This window comes from Sinocyclocheilus rhinocerous, unplaced genomic scaffold (genome assembly GCF_001515625.1).
Source record: "Sinocyclocheilus rhinocerous isolate Xijiao unplaced genomic scaffold, SAMN03320098_v1.1 scaffold1091, whole genome shotgun sequence".
NCBI classification, from domain to species: domain Eukaryota; kingdom Metazoa; phylum Chordata; class Actinopteri; order Cypriniformes; family Cyprinidae; genus Sinocyclocheilus; species Sinocyclocheilus rhinocerous.
In genome coordinates this window covers 134,005-153,593 of record NW_015667412.1, presented here as the reverse complement: position 1 = coordinate 153,593, position 19,589 = coordinate 134,005, and the positions used below count along the sequence as shown (strand labels likewise).

The 19,589-nt window shown below is 34.7% G+C and overlaps 2 protein-coding genes across 2 annotated transcripts in view; both read left to right on the top strand.

Annotated features, from left to right (window-relative positions):
• Positions 1 to 13,527, top strand: part of LOC107733919 (long-chain-fatty-acid--CoA ligase 3-like) — a 39,366-nt gene extending 25,839 nt beyond the window's left edge. Inside the window, exons 3-11 of the mRNA XM_016545773.1 lie at positions 874 to 983; positions 1,905 to 2,043; positions 4,101 to 4,251; positions 5,239 to 5,362; positions 5,920 to 6,030; positions 8,195 to 8,447; positions 8,736 to 8,850; positions 9,996 to 10,153; positions 12,236 to 13,527. Of these exons, the coding sequence (XP_016401259.1) occupies positions 874 to 983; positions 1,905 to 2,043; positions 4,101 to 4,251; positions 5,239 to 5,362; positions 5,920 to 6,030; positions 8,195 to 8,447; positions 8,736 to 8,850; positions 9,996 to 10,153; positions 12,236 to 12,447 (1,373 nt within the window). The 3' untranslated portion in view covers positions 12,448 to 13,527. The remainder of the gene's footprint in view (positions 1 to 873; positions 984 to 1,904; positions 2,044 to 4,100; positions 4,252 to 5,238; positions 5,363 to 5,919; positions 6,031 to 8,194; positions 8,448 to 8,735; positions 8,851 to 9,995; positions 10,154 to 12,235) is intronic.
• A 1,748-nt stretch (positions 13,528 to 15,275) lies between these two features.
• On the top strand, positions 15,276 to 17,101 carry LOC107733928 (potassium voltage-gated channel subfamily E member 4-like). The gene is made up of 2 exons (XM_016545780.1): positions 15,276 to 15,570; positions 16,005 to 17,101. Exon 2 carries the CDS (start codon positions 16,031 to 16,033, stop codon positions 16,538 to 16,540), a length of 510 nt encoding a protein of 169 aa, XP_016401266.1. The 5' UTR covers positions 15,276 to 15,570; positions 16,005 to 16,030; the 3' UTR covers positions 16,541 to 17,101.
• Positions 17,102 to 19,589: the final 2,488 nt, after the last annotated feature.

Genomic DNA, 19,589 nt, shown 5'->3' with positions numbered 1-19,589 from the left:
TGCTCACGTGCTTGTTGTCATCAGGGCTAAGTATGTGTGTGTGTGTGTGTGTGTGTGTGTGTGTGTTAGAGAGAGTGACTGTGTTCATATGTTATGTGTTGCAAACAAGCATTTTGTCACGTGGGTATGTTAATGTTTATGTCAGATGTGAGTGTGCGTGTGCATAAACATTTAAGATTATCATCATGTGTTTGTGTTGATGTTTCCGTGGCGATCTCCTCTCTGTTTGTGTCTCATGGCTGAAGTGTCGTGCCCTCAGGCAGTGACGCAGACTGATGATGTCACAGAATGCTGCTCACCGACCCCCTGTGTTCTCTGTGCAGCCGTGTGTGTGTGTGTTTATGTCTGTATATGAGCGAGAAAGTGAAGGCACATGGATTGTTTCATATGTGTTTGTCATATGCAAAAATGTGTGTGCAGCGTATATACCCATATGAATGTTTATTCATGTGTGCATGATTAGCTTTGTGTGCTGTGTGTGTGTTTGTATGTGTGTCTGTGTGTTCTGGCTTGTGCTTGTTTGCCCTCATCCTGAACTTTTCACAGCCATGCGTGCTGTTACTACTGATAAGGGAAAAATAAGGGAAATCTTTTAATTTATTTATTAATTGTATGTGTCTGTGTGTGTGTTTATTCATATATATATATATATATATAATTCATATATATAATTATTACATTGTCATTGCACTGCTGGCGTCAGATGTTTGGAAATGCAACATGAACACCCAAGTTTTTTTTGCTTTTTTATGTATATTAACTAGCAAATTCAGTGTTAGTTATACTGTGTTATCAGTATATTTACTGTATATATATATATATATATATATGTTATTTATAAGACCTATATGGATGTATCTGTGTGTTTTACAGTGGTCACTCTTTACTCTACTCTGGGTGGTCCTGCTATTGCTCATGGACTCAATGAAGCTGAAGTTTCTCACATCATCACCAGCAAAGAACTTCTGGAAACCAAACTCAAGGTGATCAAACACTCAAAACACTCAAACTGGTTTTAGTCACATCAAACAAATATTTAATATGACTAACAAAAGATGTATCTAGCATCTGATATAATTGAAAATATACACCAGTTTGAAAGTGTTTGCAAAAAAAGAAGTCTCTTCTGCTCACCAAGGCTGCATTTATTTGATCAAAAATACAATAAAAACGAAAATATTGTAAAATATTATTACAATTTAAAATAACTGTTTTATATAGCAATATATTTTAAAATGTAATTTATTTCTGCGATAAAAAACGCTGAATTTTCAGCATCATTACTCCAGTCTTCAGTGTCACATGATCTTCAGAAATCATTCTAGTATAAGACACTTCTTTCAAAAACCTTAACAAATTATTTGGCCAGTAGTGCGTATATAATTTACTGTATATGTTGCTTGCAAAGGAGAAAGATGGTGTAACCTTGACCCTTTAAATCTAATGGGCAAGGAAAAATAAAAACAATAATATCACAGTCTACTTTTCATAATCCAACCAAATCCCAATGGATTAACCATGCCCCTCCTACTGAATATTATATTTTGCTTTGAAATGCATCAATTGTTTTTGATTGATGCAAATGCAACAAAAAGTTGTTTCAACCCATTAAAAGCTTATTTCTTCTGTTGAACACAAAAGAAGATATTCTGGAAAAAAAAAATGATGGTCCCCATTGACTTCCATAATATTATTTTCCATACTATGGAAGTCAAGGGGGACCATCAACTGTTTGGTTATCTATATTCTTCAAAATATCTTCTTTTATGTTCAACAGAAAAAAGAAACTCATACAGGTTTGGAATAACCTGAGGGTGAGTAAATGATGACCGGATTTTTATTTTTGGGTGAACTATCCCTTTAAATACATGCACTAATGTTTTTCTGCTTGTATTTTGACACAGAATATTTTGCTAGAGGTGCCGAGATTGCGGCACATCATCGTTGTGGACGATAAACTCAAGAGCGGCTCTGAATACCCACGAGGCATCAGTGTCCACAGCATGGCGGCTGTGAAGAGGCTGGGGGCCCATCCTGAGAATGGTACTAGTGTGTATATGTGTGTGTGTGTTTGAGGTCGCTTCAGGTCATGTGAATGAGAAATCCTCCATCTGTGTCAAATTAAGGCCAGGGTCGAGGGCGTCCCTGACTCTTTCACTCCGCCATTTACTTCCTCCATTATAGCTCTCTGTGAAGCAGGACTGACCTTCAACAGCTGGTAGTAGTAGTCGTTTACACACTGGATAGTGTGTATGTGTGTGTGTGTGTTGGGTCATGTTTTCTCACACTGCCACAGACTTCACATGACATCGAGCTGATCTTCCTCCTTCAGCTCGACATGACATTCGATCTGTTCCGAGTCAGTGTGCTAATGCTAAATCACGTTGTGCCTCAAAATGCACAAATGTACACACTCGAATTCCCATGTTCCACATTTACGGTTCTGAAATCTTGGAACTGTTTAAATGGCACTCTGGTTTTCAAAGCTAAAACGTCCTGTTCTGCTACTGACATACGGCGCCCACTTCCTGTTCTTATCTTATTCATTCATTCGCACATAAGACTATATTTTTACTTTTATAGTCTTTATCAATGTACTTCAAACAACTATAAATTAAAGTTTACAACTTATCCTCCCCTCATCTCCAGTGTTATGGGTGTTTTGCCAATAGTAGCATCATTTGCCTTCATTTAATCTTGTTCTAAACCAGGGTTGCTATTGTTAACTAAAATGTTGTTTTCGTTAATTGAAATAAAACTGAAATAAACTAAAATTTAAATAAACATAAATAAAAAAAAACTTAAATTAAAAAAACTTGAATTATTTAAAAAATGAAAAATAGAAATGTTGCCATGGCAACAGACTAAAATAAAAAAACTTAGTTGAAGTACTATGGTTAAAACATTAAAAAAACATAAAAACATTTTTAATGTTAATAAATCTTAACTATTCTTTAAAAATAAATAAAAATGACAAAAGCACCACAAAAATACTAAAACTAAAATTTAAATATAATAATAAAAACTAATTCTAAATATTAATAAAACCCATATGAGGTTAATCCGTGAACCACACAAGTTCATGCTGCTCTCTCTGTAGAATGAACAAAAATAACAAAAGCACCATAAACGTGTCATGAATGTATTTCAGTTTTCACTGAATATACTTTCATTGTACAGAAAACATCTCCTTTTGTTTTGAACAGAAAATTTTATATTTGAATGAACTATTCTTTTAAGAAAACAGATCAGAGCTCATTGTCTGTCAAATGTGTCTTATTGGATCGTAATATTTCTGTCTTAAATATCTTTAGTTTCTATTTTAAATATAAAAATATGAATAAAAATGTAAATAATATTTAAAAAAACGATATATATATATATGTGTGTGTGTGTGTGTGTGTATAGAAAATTTTGTGTACATTATTAGAAGCTGACATTGCTTAAAAAAATTTAAATAAATAAAAATTCTTTAAAAAAAAACAACAACATTACTGCAGTCAGATTAAAAATTGCGATTTCCAGAACTGGAAAATACATAGAAATGAATAAAAAGTCAGGAAAATGTAGTGTAGTGAATATACATGTTTCAAGTAATTTTTAATTGGCTTGAATCCTCTATTAAATGGATTTTGAGGTTTAAAAATGAATCACAAATGATAGAAAAAGTCATGGAAATTCATCTGTCAAAGGGTGTTGGAACTTTGTATTAATATATTAAAAACTGAGTATATTCTGAATAAAACACTGAAATAACAAATTTGCCTCCATCCATGTATTTTTTATTTTGCTATAAGTTTTTGAAGGTAAACTAAGTAAAAAAGCTCTGTGACGTCACAATGAAACACTCTCATGTGTGATTTCACAATTGCACAATAATGAGATGAAAGCACTGCTCTATGATGTCCAAATATCCCCCAGCGACTTAAGACTGCTTTTGTGCTCCAGGGTCACAAATAAGCATTCAGGAGATCAAAGCACTGTTCAGTCACAGTGAAGCATTGACTAGTTCAAATTGAATTGCTAGTGGTTAATAGAGAAATCCCTTAATATTTAATAGAATGTAATTTGTAGTAACTCCGGCCTACTTCTGTCCACAGTGTCGAGGCAGAGACGGCCTCCGTGTGCGTCTGATGTGGCTGTGATCATGTACACCAGCGGCTCCACCGGCATGCCAAAAGGAGTCATGATCTCTCACAGTAATATTATTTCTGGAATCACCGGCATGGCTGAGAGAATTCCCAACCTCGGGTATGAAACACATCCACACATACTGTACACGCTACCATCCTGACATCTGTCGTCATTCACTAATGTGTTTGTGGATATCGTATGCTTATCAGTGCTTCCTAGAAAACCAGTCATTCCCTATGGATGAAGTAAACAGAGTGAGAAAAAACTGTGACAATTATGGGTCTGTGGGGATTTCTGTGCCACGCTCTGTATATTATATATGTCATGTGTATTTTATACATGACATATGCATGCTGTTTTTACAAATCTTGTGAACTCAGCAAGAAAATACAGTGAAAATGCAACTAAAACATCAAAACAATTCTGTGTTTTTCTGTCAATATGGGGTGCTGTGTGTACATTAATAAGGAAAAAAAATTAACTTAAATGATTTTAGCAAATGGCTGCAATATAACAAAGAGTGAAAAATTTAAGGGGGTCTGAATACTTTCCGTACCCACTGTAAATATGATCTTCTTGAAAATTAAGTTTCCGGTTGGTAAGATATTTGAATGTTTTCTTACGATATTTTCTTATTTCAGTGTCACATGATCTTCAGAAATCATTCTAATATGCTGATTTACTGCTCGAGAAACATTTATGTTTATTATCAATGTTGAAAACAGTTGTGCTGCTGAATATTTTTGTGAAAACTGTGATGCATTTATTTTTCAGGATTCTTTGATGAATAAAATGTTTGAAATATAAATCTTTTGTAACATTTTAAATGTCTTTACTGTCACTTTTGATCAGTGTAAAACATCCTTGCTGGATTAAAGTATTTCTTTAAAAAAAAAAATTCATAATGATCAAGTAAATACTAAGTAAAAATCAGAAAAAAACACTATTTTATATATATTATGTATATTTTCTGTTACACTTGCATGTTTTATGCACGATGCATGAAACAGGCCTGATAATTAACAGAATAGTATAGTATAATGTTTTCTTTTTCCTTGTATGATATTTGTGTGACACAGCCAGTTGATGAATGTGTTTTTGCAGTGAGGATGACACATACATTGGCTACCTTCCACTGGCTCACGTGTTGGAGTTGAGCGCTGAGATGGTGTGTTTGGCTAACGGCTGCAGAATCGGCTACTCTTCACTACAAACACTCGCAGACCAGGTACAACACACACAGTTTTGTTCATGTTTACTGCGTACATTCTAGAAATCAAAACACTGGCCTACACTGTATAAAAAGATTTTTTGAAGTTGTAAATAAAACTGATTTTTGGAGTATGTTTTACAAGAAAATACTATTTTGTTGTTTTGTTTTTTTAAAATAAAGAACAAAAAAATGAAAAAGATAAATATAGATAAAGTAGAATTATAATAGAATAGAAAGTGTTAGAGTTAGAGGGTCAAATAAAGGTGGAACAGATGTGTTTTTAGTCGTTTCTTGAAGATGGGTAAGGATCTTCAAGATCCTGTATGTAAATTTTACATACATAAATTTACATTTATGTATGTAAATACATACATAAATGCTGTATGTATTTACAGCATAGTTAACACAGTGATGTCAGTATCAAGCATTTAATGTCAAATAATGTCAGTGGAAAATGCTGAAACAACAGCAGTACGTAATGGAAAAATGTGCAGTGCTGTGGGAGTTTCATTTTGTTTGCAATTGTGTTGAGACAAATTAAAACGTTTCTATTAATCATTTTTACTTTATAGTCCACCAAGATAAAGAAGGGAAGCAAAGGAGACACTAGCGTCCTGCGGCCCACTTTAATGGCAGCAGTACCAGTAAGACTGAATCTCTCTCTCTCTCTCTGGGATTTTGAGGTTGAATGTCAGCGAATGTGATTGTCCAGAATGATTTACAGCTGTAAACAGAACGTGAGAAAGCCCGGTGTGGATATCCTTCTGAAAGTAGTGACTCACACACTGTAGATACACAATTAATAATGTTTAATTTCTAGATTTTCTTTGCCGGAGGACACTGTAAATGCACACACACACACACACACACACACACACACACATTGTCATGGTGTGGTTGCACACGAGGGTCCCAGCGGACGGATAACGACACAGAACAGCAAACTTCCATAAACACAGCGGCTGAGAGCAGTGGGAGAACATCCGATTCATAAGGCAGCTTTGAAAAATAATACTCAGAAAGGTCTTCTCCACCCTCCCATGTCACATGAGATGTGATGAAATGTGAAGTGGAAAAATGTCAGCAGTAACTCAATTAGAATCAGCATCCACTTCCCTTGCATAACAATACTGTGGTGATACCAGATGATAATGCAGTGGTGCTTTGATTATGTACCATTGTGCTGAATGATTACCATATTCATGGTGCTTCAAGGTTTTTCAGACTTTTTTGTGGTACATTTTGTGGTTTTTCTCTCTGTGAGAAAAGGTAATTGCTTCTGTGCCCACGTGAAGTCAAGGGGTCGTTTTTGTGATGTCATTTCCTTTCTTATGTTTTCCTTATGCATGTTGATTATACCTCAATGACTTTGATTTGGTTGACAAAAGTTAAAATATATTATTAATAATTATATATGTATGTGTATATATATATATATATATATATATATGTTCATTTATATAAATAGATGTATTAGATAATTTAAAAGAAATTGGACAAATGTAATAAATACATTTAATAAATTTAATGTTGGTGACAAAACTATTTTATAATGTATGCATTTGTAAATATAATTATCCTGTATTATATATACATACTACATGTATAGATTATAAATGTATAATTTAAATGTATTTTATTAAATGTATTAAAATAACATGCTTAATTCAATTATAAATTGAAATTATGTATTTATTTACTTATATCCACTTAGGTAATATTAATAAATATAATAAAGAATATGAATAAATATTTTATATTTGTATCTTTTTATTTAAATGTTTTAAGTATATTATAATTTAGTATAATCAATTTGACTATTTTATATTGTATATATTGATTAAATATAGTTAGTGTGTATGTGCATATATATATATATATATATACGTGTGTGTGTGTGCATATATATATATATATATATGATGTCTGGCAACAAGATAATTTTATTCAGAAATCTGTTTTTACTGTATTTTTAATCAAATAAATGCAGCCTTGGTGATCAGATGAGGCTTCTTTACAAAGCATTAAAAAATCTTACTGCACCCAAATTTTTGAACAGTAGTGTATTCAAATGGTAATTATTTTATATAGACAGGTATCTTATTTAAAACAATGGGAAAGTAATTTATTTTGTTTCATAAAAATTGTGTTTTTGGTGCATTTTCACTATATGGACAGTTTGTAAATATAACTGATGTTATATATTTAAGTATACTGTACTGAATGTAGTTTTCTGAAACTTTGTATTGTATTATAAAAAAAGTGTTTTATAGTTTTATAAATGTATATACAGTATACAGTATATATATACAGTATATAATAACGCACGACAACTACAGATCATTAAAACAAAGATTTAATATGTACTTTAAAGTAAAACTTTAAATTTGACATTATTATAAGGTGTGTTTAATTGCATTATGAAATGTATTTATGAAAGTGTCTCTGTTTAAGTACGCTTAAGTGGCCTTTTACTTCATTATTACTATTTGCAAGTACAGTTTTTATAAAATATTCTTTCAAGATTTGAAGTACACTACAAGTGCACATTCAATACAAATAAGCACACTTCTTCTTCACAAGAGTGCAGTCTATACACATTTTCTGCCAATTTTTTTATGTTTCAACCACAACTGTTCATGGAAACAGCCCCAGAACTGTGACTGGTCCCTTTACATGTCAATCTCTTCCTGTCTAAGTAAGCAGTTCTCGGCCAGAAGCTGCAATGTGGATCAAATCATATGTCGTTATGTCAAAGGTTTGACTATACAAGACTAAAATAACACTGACTTGTGGCTTAATAACCTCTGAGCTCATGGTAGGTCTGGAACCCTGTGTGCTTTATAAAGTTTAGTCCGTTTCCCATTTCTTTTTTTTGTTTGTCATAATGCATTCTGTGTGTATCCAGGTGGATATCGCAGCACAGACCGGCCCTGTCCACGAGGGGAGATTCTGGTCGGTGGGCCCAACGTAACAATGGGTTACTACAAGAACAAAGAGAAGAACACTGAGGATTTCTTCGTGGATAAGAAAGGCCAGCGGTGGTTCTGCACCGGCGACATCGGAGAGTTTCATGGAGACGGCTGTCTGAAGATTATCGGTGAGAGGGATTAGCCAGATCATCGTAAAGACAGGACTTTTTGGCAGGAGTGAGCGAATGGAAGTCTCCTCTCCTTTACGATAAAACGCTTCAGTCCTGTACTTCCTGTAAATGACACATCTCACTGTCAACTTATTCCCGTAAGAACAGCGATAAGAACTCAAAGAAAGCAGGATACACTCCAAAAGGGAGAGAAAGAGAAACTTCCTGTAGCACAAACTCACATACACATCTGATGAATTATGGTTAATATTTGCATATGTGTGTGTGTGTGTGTTTGCATATTAGACCGCAAGAAAGATCTGGTGAAGCTTCAAGCGGGAGAATACGTGTCTCTGGGCAAAGTGGAGGCCGTCTTGAAAAACTGCGCACTTGTCGACAACATCTGTGCCTATGCCAACAGGTGCCCAAACAAAGCACAACCTGTACTGCACTAACAAAAACACCCTCAACATGTGTTACAGTACTAACAATGAAAACTGACTTAAGAGGTTATTAAAATCCCTTCTATATTTCACACACAATGGCATTAATGTTAATGCTAAATTCACTCTGGTGATATCTAAAGCTCTTTATTCTATATCCCAGAAGGCATTTTGGTCAGATGTCAACAGCTGCAGATATACAGCAGGGTCACCAAATCCGACAATGCAGCATTAGAGATTACTGAAATCCATTCCCCCTCTAACTTCCATACTTAATTATGGTTTAATTAATAGTTAAATAATAGTTTTAATTAGGATGGAAAAATGTAAACAAATATCTCCTGTGATTTAGCGAGCTGTCATTACGTTTTGGATGAGAATGAGTCTATCGATAGAGATTTTGCTATATCGACATATATAAATAGAATTTTCATGTAAGAATTTATCTTAAAATCTTAAATATTCATATTTTTTAAAATATGCAATTAAAAATAATCTTAAACACCATTTTTAAATATAAAAATATTTTGTTATATTTTTAAAAACGTGTATTTAAATAACTATTTTATATATTAATTTATAATAAAATCTAACAAAAATAAATTATAATAAAACACTCAAAAACATCTTAAATATAAACATTTAAAAATATTTTAAAAATGTCAATTTAAATATTTTAAAGTAAATAAAATACATATAATACATTTATTTCAAACAGAAAAAGAGAAAATCATTCACTGCTCTTAACTGAATTATTTTAGTAGATTTAATAAGGATCAATGTATATTTAATTAATTCAGCGAAAACTGAGTAGTGTTTTATTTGTTACATTTGATTATTTAATTTATGTATTATTGCTGCTTTTAAATAGACCTGTACATAAAAACCTAAAGCACTGTTAATTTCATTTATCTTTCTTATATTTTATTTATTTGCATTTTTTCTTATTTTTTTAATAACAAAGATTAAATAAATACGAATAACTATGTCATGATTTATATCGTTAACGTGAAATAAATACTCATGTCATGAAATAAAAATATGGTCACATCACCCACCCCTAACACAACACATTTATAGTCAACTCTGCTGAATTTTAGTCCCTCCTCTTCCTGTTTTCCAGTGAAGAGTCTTACGTGATTGGCTTTGTGGTGCCCAATCAGAAGCAGCTGCTGGCGCTGGCTGAGAGGAAGTGTGTCAGAGGTTTGTGGGAGGAGCTTTGTAACAACCCCATCATCGAGGAGGAAGTGCTTAAAGTCATCACAGAAACGGCACTTACAGGTGAAACAGTTTTGGATCAGCATACTATCATAGCCTACTACTCATACTATTTCTGCTGTATCTACAGGGTTTCTGGGGGTCTTAAAGCATCTTAATTCACCCTTCCACAAATTAAGGCCTTAAAAAGGTCTTAAAGTGGAGCAGAAAGTCCTAACTTTATAAAATCATGGCATTAAATCTTGCATATATTGCAGAAAATCTTCCTCAGAATTTTTGTCTTGTATTCCAATACAAATATCTAAGATACATTTACTTTACTTAAGATGCAAAATTAAGATATAAAGTCTCGTTTTTGGAGAAACCGAACAAAATGAAGTGAGTTTATGCTTAAAGCACTGCGCATTAGGCATGGGCCGGTATGAGATTTTGACGATATGATATCCTTAAGCAAAAATATCACGGTATTGTGGTTACAGCTCTAAAATGTGTTATTTTTAAATGACTGGGTAATCAAACAAAAAAAAAAACGTTTTTCCGCTGAACACAATATATTTTGTTTTTGAGCAACATACAGAATATTAGGAACAGTAGAATTTGTTTATTTTTCTTTGATTTGTTTCCTAAAAAGAAGAAAAATAAAGACTGACATCTTTATTTAACCTAAATCTGTAATTACAGTTATTTAATTTAAATCCTAATGGAACATGTCCCAAAACACACTAAAGAAAACCATTTTTTAATGGTTAAAAGTTGATGGTTTGTAATGTTTGCAATGATTATTTGTAGTGGAAACCATAAAAATTTTCTGTGATGGTTTTATTGTATCTTTATTTGTACGTTTTCTGAGAGGAGTACCTTTTCTCACGCTGACTGTCATCCGAAGCGCACGCATAAAAACTTCCGACAGCGCGATCCCGATACATATACACATATACGCAGAATTACAGTATTTAAGTATTCATGCAAACATAATCTGTTATGTCTTAAGTGAACGTTTGGGGAACTGTTGGGGAAAAACATCTGATGTGTAACATTAAATAAGATCCGTGCATTACAGTAGGTCTTAATATACTGTATCGGCCGTCTGTCTCATTAATGTTAATCTAACAATAAAAGAAAGGGAATCACTCGCTGCTCTTGATCAAACTGCTTTTGTAGTTTTAATAATCAATTTATTTGTAATGAACACACTAAAGGGATTTTTACATTTAATTGTTTGTTTTTCTTACTTGAATGCTTTAGGTTAGATGTCAAATTAAAAAGGTAATTTTTCTTATATTTGTTCTGTTTTTTTTTTGCATCTGTTCTTATTTATAATAACAAATATAAAATAAAAAATTGCTATATTGTGACTAATACAGTAATTATTATTAAGAAAAGAACTAGAGGAAAAGATGCAACGTTCAGGTGATTTTGCTTTGGAACCTTAACTCGATTTTTCTCAAAATTGACTTTGCTGACTCGATCAACTTCAAACGGGTGTAGCTCAGTCATTTTTCATCCGATTCCAACAAATCATACATCATTTTGAAGGTCTATCAGAATGAAAATTAAAATAATTCATTTTTGAAAAATTGCTTATTGTGACTCATTTTGCCAGCACAGTTCACAAATATCTGTCAGTGGGATAAGAAAACTTGTTTTCCTTTTGAATTTAAATTTTTAATAAACTCACTTCATTTTGATCCGTTTCTCAGTAATTCAAGTCTTAAGCTAATTACTTATTTCAATTTTATTTTATTTTTTGTCAAATTAATTTAAAAATAATGAAGATCTGTTGGAAGTTGTATTTTAAACTTTGAAGTGTTGCATATACAACTAATTTCTGCTCCCTAGACATTTACATTTCGAGAACTTATTGACATACCATATTCCCTTATTTCTTAAATTTTCTTTACTTTGTCTTTAAATGTTTTAATTTACATTCATAAAACTTGCAGAAACGATGTACAGCACACCATATGCAAGTTTATCTATTAAATGTACCAATAAAATCATATTGGCCACAATATTATCATTTAAGCTTGAAATGTTACTTGTATTCCTATGGAAGAAAGTATATATCATGCACATTTGTTGTGCTTCCTGTTTTACCACTCTTTAGTTTAGCTGATTCATTTCCTGTTCCTGTGTATTTAACAGCCCAGTTAGAAAGATTCGAGATCCCACGGAAGATCTGCCTGAGCGTTGAGCCCTGGACCCCAGAGACTGGCCTGGTTACAGACGCTTTTAAACTCAAACGAAAGGAGCTCAAAACTCACTACCAGAACGACATTGAGAGGATGTACGGTGCCAAACAGAGCCAAACCACTACTCATTCCAGACAAAACCACAGGACAGGCAAGAAAAAGTAACTTATCTCACCATAGCAACCTCCAATCAAGATTTCCAATGGACATTACAGACGTGAACATAATCGTTTGGAAATGTTTTCATACAGTGTGATGACCAACACTCACAACCAGCAATACTTAAAGGTGCCAAAACTGATGTTAGCCTTGCTAACTTCTTCCAGACTTAGCTGCTAAATTAGGGATCCCTCCATCCCTTCCCTCCCCAAAACCTCGCCATGTCAGCAAATCAGAAGTGAAATAACTGACAAGCAAAAAGGTTCAGTGCTGTAAATGGATAGTTACATGCACCCAAATAATCCAATAATAATGGCTCAATCAGACTGAAAAGCCTTCGTGTAAACACCTCGATTGAGCCAGCAGAGCTTGATCCAAATGACATTTCAATCTGATTGAAACCTGAAAAAATCTGTCCAATAGTTAAGATGCAGAGAAGTGTTTTACGTCATACAAACGTGTGTGTTTATTTTCATCTCACGTTTAATGAACTGGTCAGTGGAGGAGAATGAATAAGTACAAAATATTTGCAAAAAAAAAAGTTTAGATATGTCATCAAGGCAAAAACTGCAATTATGCTCGCAGTAGCTCAGGAGAAAACGTTGGATTGGATTTCAAACCAATTGACGAAAATGAATGCATGTAAACATACCCAATATGTGATTTCTCAGGACATTGTATGCATGTTATTACCCAAAAAAGCTTTGTCATGGCTTGAAATACTTCCCATGATGCTTTGGATCTCCAAAATGTTGCTGGACAAACCAAATCAAAGATTCCCAGATTCCAGAAGCCAGTTTCACAGTTTCACAGTCTCGCTCTGTGTCACTCTGAACTGTCACAGTTCTTGTTCTGCCCCATACACAAACAATGCTTCGTGGGATATGTTTTTCTAAGCTCACGTTCTCATTGAAACTTTTAGTTTCAAACAAATACAACTTGTAATGAAACTCTTCCAACATCAGTTTACATCAGCCAATTTCTGTCCAAACACATCAGGAATCTTAAAGCCATTATTTTGCTTTTTTTTTTCAATCTTTCCATAACCTTCTTCATTTAATACTGTCAGGAGACCAATGAAAAAAATCAAGAGAAATCAAATCTCTTTACTCATTACTATATCTTAAATTAATGTTGCAATAATTAGCTTTATTTAATGTAAGAATGTGCTCATTGGACAGTATGAAATCCCTAAAGCATTTCTGCTCATTGGATGATTCTGATTGATGTTCTAGGACTGGAATGTTCCTATTGGGTGACTTTATATCCTGCTGGACAGGATAATAGATCTAGTATAATTATACTAATACAAACCATTCAACCAGGTTCTTTAAACATTTTGAACTGAATTAACTCATTTCAGGCAGGTTTTCCACTATTCGTATTCATTTTGGAGCTTGTTTAAGATCAAAGTTTGGCTGGTTAGCTTAACTAATCTGACAGCCGTTTTAGGTAGGTGTGGCTGACTCTTAACTTTTATAAAGAATATCTCTTTGGATTTGAGACTTTAGTCTTTGCAACTTTACAGATCTTCTTTATGCACCAAGAGCTTGTAACACTCCAAAGAGAAAGGAAAACTTGAAATCGCATCATATGACCCCTTTAAAACAGTGAATCTTTCAAATCGCGGTATACCTTGAAACCGGTAATCGGCCCATGCCTACTGCGCATTATAACCAATCCCATACGATTTTGTTGAGCTTATGAATGCAAGGACCAATCAGAGGCGTTCAGATGAGTCACTGCTGAAACATGCTGTTTCGTCACCGCGCACGCTGGCTGACTGAATTCTCTGTCTAATTCTCTCATCAGAAACAACAAAGTGAAGATGCATGAATGTAAGTAAGATATTAATTTCACAGTGACATAATCTATAAAGGTGCAAAATGCATTTACTTACACATATTTGAGAATCGAGATATTTCATGATATATTTTGAGAATATTTTGAATAAAAATAAAAAAATTAATAAAACCTGCTGAAAAAAACAATAGACATCATTACAAAATTTGCAATGGTTTTACTGGTTATAATGGGACTTGTATTGGTTTTACTGGAAACTGTAATGGACCCTGTTGGTCTCTACTGGTAATTGGTTGCCTTCTATAGGTGGCTTGTTAAAACCAATAAATCCTAATGGAATATGTCCCAAAACACACTAAAGAAAACCATTTTTTAATGGTTTTAATGGTTAAAAGTTGATGGTTTGTAATGTTTGCAATGATTATTTGTAGTGGAAACCATTAAAATTTTCTGTGATGGTTTTTTTCCAGTAGGGACATAAGCCTATATCAGTTATACAGTTGCTACACGTTTAATTGCAACATATAATTATTGCTGTTAATAGTGTTCATTCATCATCTGTTTGATTACGTCATTAACTGAATTTTACGGTACATTTCTAATTTCTAATAATATGTACATTACATTTTACGGTACATTTCACCACTGACAAGCTACTACTAAATATACTGTAGAAACTTAATTTTCTGTAAAGCTGCTTTGCAACGATTTGTATCATGAAAAGCGCTATACAAATAAACTTGAATTTAATTGAATTATACAGTGGTATTGTGGCTGCTCTGTGTCACATGACAATCCCCCTCACTTGTGCCCCCTCAAAAATAATGAGTGCATGATGCCCCTGACACTACAATACAAAATTATTTGTCAAATAAATGAAAATTCGTTTTAGTTGAAATTGTTATAGATTACTTCTAGAGATTGCAGTGGTACATGACATCATGAAAAATGACTGAATGAATAATACTTAAAGTAGGTTAAGATGAATTTTAAAATTGTGCCCCCTAAAAGCACAAGTGGCCCCTGTCTGGCCCCCTCCAGTTACTTTGGTCTAGAACCGCCCCTGGCAACACTGCGCACTTGGACTCCATTAAACGTCAAAAGAATGTGGCTGTGAGCTCAAGCGTCTCTGGCCGGGACTCAAATCCTGTGAGGAAGGACGTGAGGATCTCGACTCCCTCAACCTCTGTCACAGATCCTCCTGGCGCGTGGCCACGCATGGGGTCCGCTATTTAAACCGGACTCAGCTGACAACCCCGTTACAAGCCAGAGAGACTCGAAGAAAAGCGAGGAACGGGCCGACGCGCTCCAGGGTGAAACATCCCGGTGAGTAACAACAACTTTAATGGAAAGTACTATAAAGTCATGAACGGCCATAAAACAACTATTGTAAACAAATATTTAAAGCTTAAAATGTGTACTTGCAAACATAAATAAGTCTTTTTAAATAATGTCTAAATATTGGAGTGAAGTAGGCTATTAATGTTAATACATTTATTATAGTGATTTTTTTTCTTTGATGTCAGTTTAAATTGTTAACATACTTTACTTTTTAATTTATTTTTTACAGATTTTTATTTATTCCTCTCATTATTATTATGCCTATTATTTTCTATATTTTTATGATTATGCCTATCTATATTTTTACAGACTTTTATTTATTCTTAAATCTCATTATTGTTATCATCATCATTGCCACTAATACTACTATATAATTTAAAGGACTACGTTTTTAGCTAACTTCCTCTGTTATTTTACAGACAACTCTGTTTCTGTTACTGTCGTAATGGAGTTGGCGCGCAACGCCTCCGCGCTTTCGTCGCAGCAGACCAACCGAATCGCCTTGCCCGGTGGAAGCGACAGTAACGCGTATTTGTACATCCTCATCGTAGTGTCTTTCTACGGAGTCTTCCTCGTTGGCATCATGCTCGGTTACCTGCGCACCAAACGGCGCGAGAAGAGGCGCACGAACGCGTTCACGCGGCTTCTGCACGAGGAGGAGCAGCGCGAGTGGGGCGCGAGCCAGAAGAAGCACAGTTTCAGCCTCCCCGCGTTTCCCGCCCTGCGCTCCACGCCGGTGCCGTTCATGCTGACCGGCCACGCGCTGGAAGGCGGGAGGGTCCTCGCGCCTCTGGCGTGCGCGCTGTGCTCGGTGGAACAGAGCAGCGTCAGCTCCCTCAGCTCCGTCGTGGATGTGCGCTTCGCCATCGAAGAGGAGTCGGACAGCGGCGGACACGAGGATCCACAGGAGCACAACAGTGACGGACCATCCGGGGAAAACCTCAAAGCGCTCTGAGGTTCCCGCTGCAAACCGTTACCATGGCAACCATAGTTCCCGCCGAAACGCAGTAATTACAGTTAATGGTACTACAGATAAAACTGTTTTAAGTTGGTACAAGCCACCGTTGTAATAAAAAACAATTAAAGAACGTTTCTGAACTTCTTGTACTGTTTTAAGAAATTCCTGTGTTAATTTATTGAGGTTTTACGGTTGTAAATAACTGTAGTAACTTGGCGGGAACTGTGGTTAACGTTATGAAAGTTCTCTAAAGTGCCTTGATGGAAAGTATGAACTCTTACGCCAGTAACAGATTTTTACACAAGCACATAACTTGCGATATAAATCGGATTTGACACATCTTGGAATACAATGATGCACGAAATTCAACTTGTGTTACTAGAAGTGTATTTCCTTGCATACTTGTGTGAAGTATGTTTCAGGCCTTAAACGCGGTGTAAACACTGCCAAACATTGCGATAAACCTGGAAGTCACTTGAAAAAAATAAACTTTTTAAAAAATAATTTTACTCAATAAAGGCCTATATCGCCATTCACACAGACGTGTAAAATGGTTTACAAAATGTAAAATTAGTATGTTAAATGATCTGTATATTTTGTTCTACAGGCATGGATATGTCTGTTTAAAGTTTACCTTATTTCATGTGTAAACTAAATAAAATGTTCCTTCAGAATGTGAAGGTTTTGTGGCTGTTTATGTTTGCACTTACCGATATTGCCACTTGGGGGAGTCAAAGACCACCGGGGCTTCTCCAGGGAATGTTTCTCATAGATTAGGGTTTTTGAAGCTTTATAGACCTAGACTAGGAACCTAAAATGGTAACACTTTAAGACATAAGCATTCAGAAATGTAATTAAAGGTTTCCAAGAAAATTATTTTAGATATATTCTCCACTGGCCCGAGGGACTGAAACTCAGTTCTTATAGATTCAATTAGACATTCTGAACCCCTTTGCAGATGAGAAAAGATTGTGTGAGGCCTCCTGGCGTCATTGTAGAGATGAAGATCTTTCAAGCATCCACTCCTGAAACATTTTTCATTCTATTATTCCCCTTGAGAATAGGCTAGATGTTCATTCAGGGACAGGGGGTTTTCAATATTTCATGATTTTGTGCTTCTACACAGACCTGGATTATTATAATTATAACCAGAATCCTTCATAATCATCATCCTCGCAGTCTTTGTTGTCCTAATGAAATGACATCTCATGCACAAGTGTCAGTGACCCGTCTTCCGCCCCCGAGAGTGCAGTGGAAAGTTCTCGCATGTTCCGTCTGAGTGGCTCTTTTCCAATAAAAATGTCCTCAGTTTATCTAATGTGAGTTGGACGCAGTATTAGGAAAGTTTTTGAAGTAAAATATTCAGCTTATGACACCGATGTCACCTCAAATGAGAGATGACCTGTTCTTCCTGCTTTTTAAAGTAAAAAGAGTAAAAAGTTATCTCATGCACAAGTGTCAGTGACCCGTCTTCCGCCCCCGAGAGTGCAGTGGAAAGTTCTCGCATGTTCCGTCTGAGTGGCTCTTTTCCAATAAAAATGTCCTCAGTTTATCTAATGTGAGTTGGACGCAGTATTAGGAACGTTTTTGAAGTAAAATATTCCATTTTTGACACCAATGTCACCTCAAATGAGAGATGACCTGTTCTTCCTGCTTTTTAGAGTAAAAAGTGAAACCCAACTGTTGCTTTGGTGAACTGAAAAACATTTCATCTTGATTTTAGAGTTACATAAAACACAATGATACATAATGAATAAAACTTCCAAACAAAAAACTGCATGTGAATAATTTACTGAATCATTTTTGCCCTATCAAAGATCATGAATTATAAACCATGTCATGAGAATCAGATTTTATCTGCAAACAATATACAAATTAAAAGCTTATACGTGCAGTCACCTCTAGCTGTCTCTGTTTATGGCCCAACTTGTGCTCCCAGACAGATTCATTTTGATTAAATGATTGCGACTGTGTGAAAGACTAAAGGAGGGAGTCAGAAGAGAGGTTAGTGTGACTCGTACTCCCTGCAGAGCAAATGAAAGGCACTTCCTCCCTCTCTATGGTTCTGTAACATGTATGGCATGAATGGAGCGTTCAGGATCAGTTTTATTAGCTACTTCTGTGCTACTGCAGTAACTGTTGTTAACAGGACAGCGGTAACTGACCTGGGAACAGCTCTTTTATGATGCATTTATCATCCAACATTTTTGCTAACAGTATGGTCTGGCTCAGCATACAATGAAAGTAAAGGGAACTTCAGCTGTCAAAAAGGCTGTAAAAGTAGTTAATTAGCACTGTATTCCATGTCTTCTGAACTCATATAATAGCATTGTGGAACAAACTGAAATTTATTTAGCCTACTGAAAATTCACATTCACATAGCTATTTAAACTTCAGTCTCACTCAGTCAGCTACGATGCAAAAGATATCTGACGAATTAACCGGATTAATAGGTGAAAGGCAAAGTATTTTAAGTGTTCCTAGCACAAAGTTATCGTGTGATTTCAGAGGACTTGAAAGTGCGCGAATCTTGTCATGTATGTTATTGTGCTAGCTTGGTTCGTTTCAGGTACTTGAACGTGTATTTTTAGCCCACGTGTGAACACTAGTTTCTACAAATGATCTCAGATCCCTTTAATGCGAACCGAAATGAAAACCAAGCTCAGACGTTTGATTTTCACATTCGCAAATTCCTAAGTTTCGGTCATTACTCTTTCCGTACAAATGACAATTAACACACGCTGCATGGCTGCTGTTGAAATACGGATGGGCGATACCCCTTATTTTGTTTTCGATACGATACCGATATTTTTCAAGGCAGTATCGTCGATATCGATACCGATTCGATACTTCTGCACTAAACTTTTAAATTATGAAATTTATTAAATTATTAAATTACTAAGAGTAAAATGGGTATTGAAAACCACTTAACTTTGTTTAAAACTCATTTTAACCTGTTTAATCCCAAATTTTTCCCAGACATGAAAATATCCAAATGATGCGTCATTAGTAACCCTTTGAAATAATCAATAATTTTTTATTTTTT

Coding starts and splice junctions, on each gene's coding strand:
- LOC107733928 (XM_016545780.1), top strand. CDS start 16,031: ATGGAGTTGGCGCGCAACGCCTCCGCGCTTTCGTCGCAGCAGACCAAC.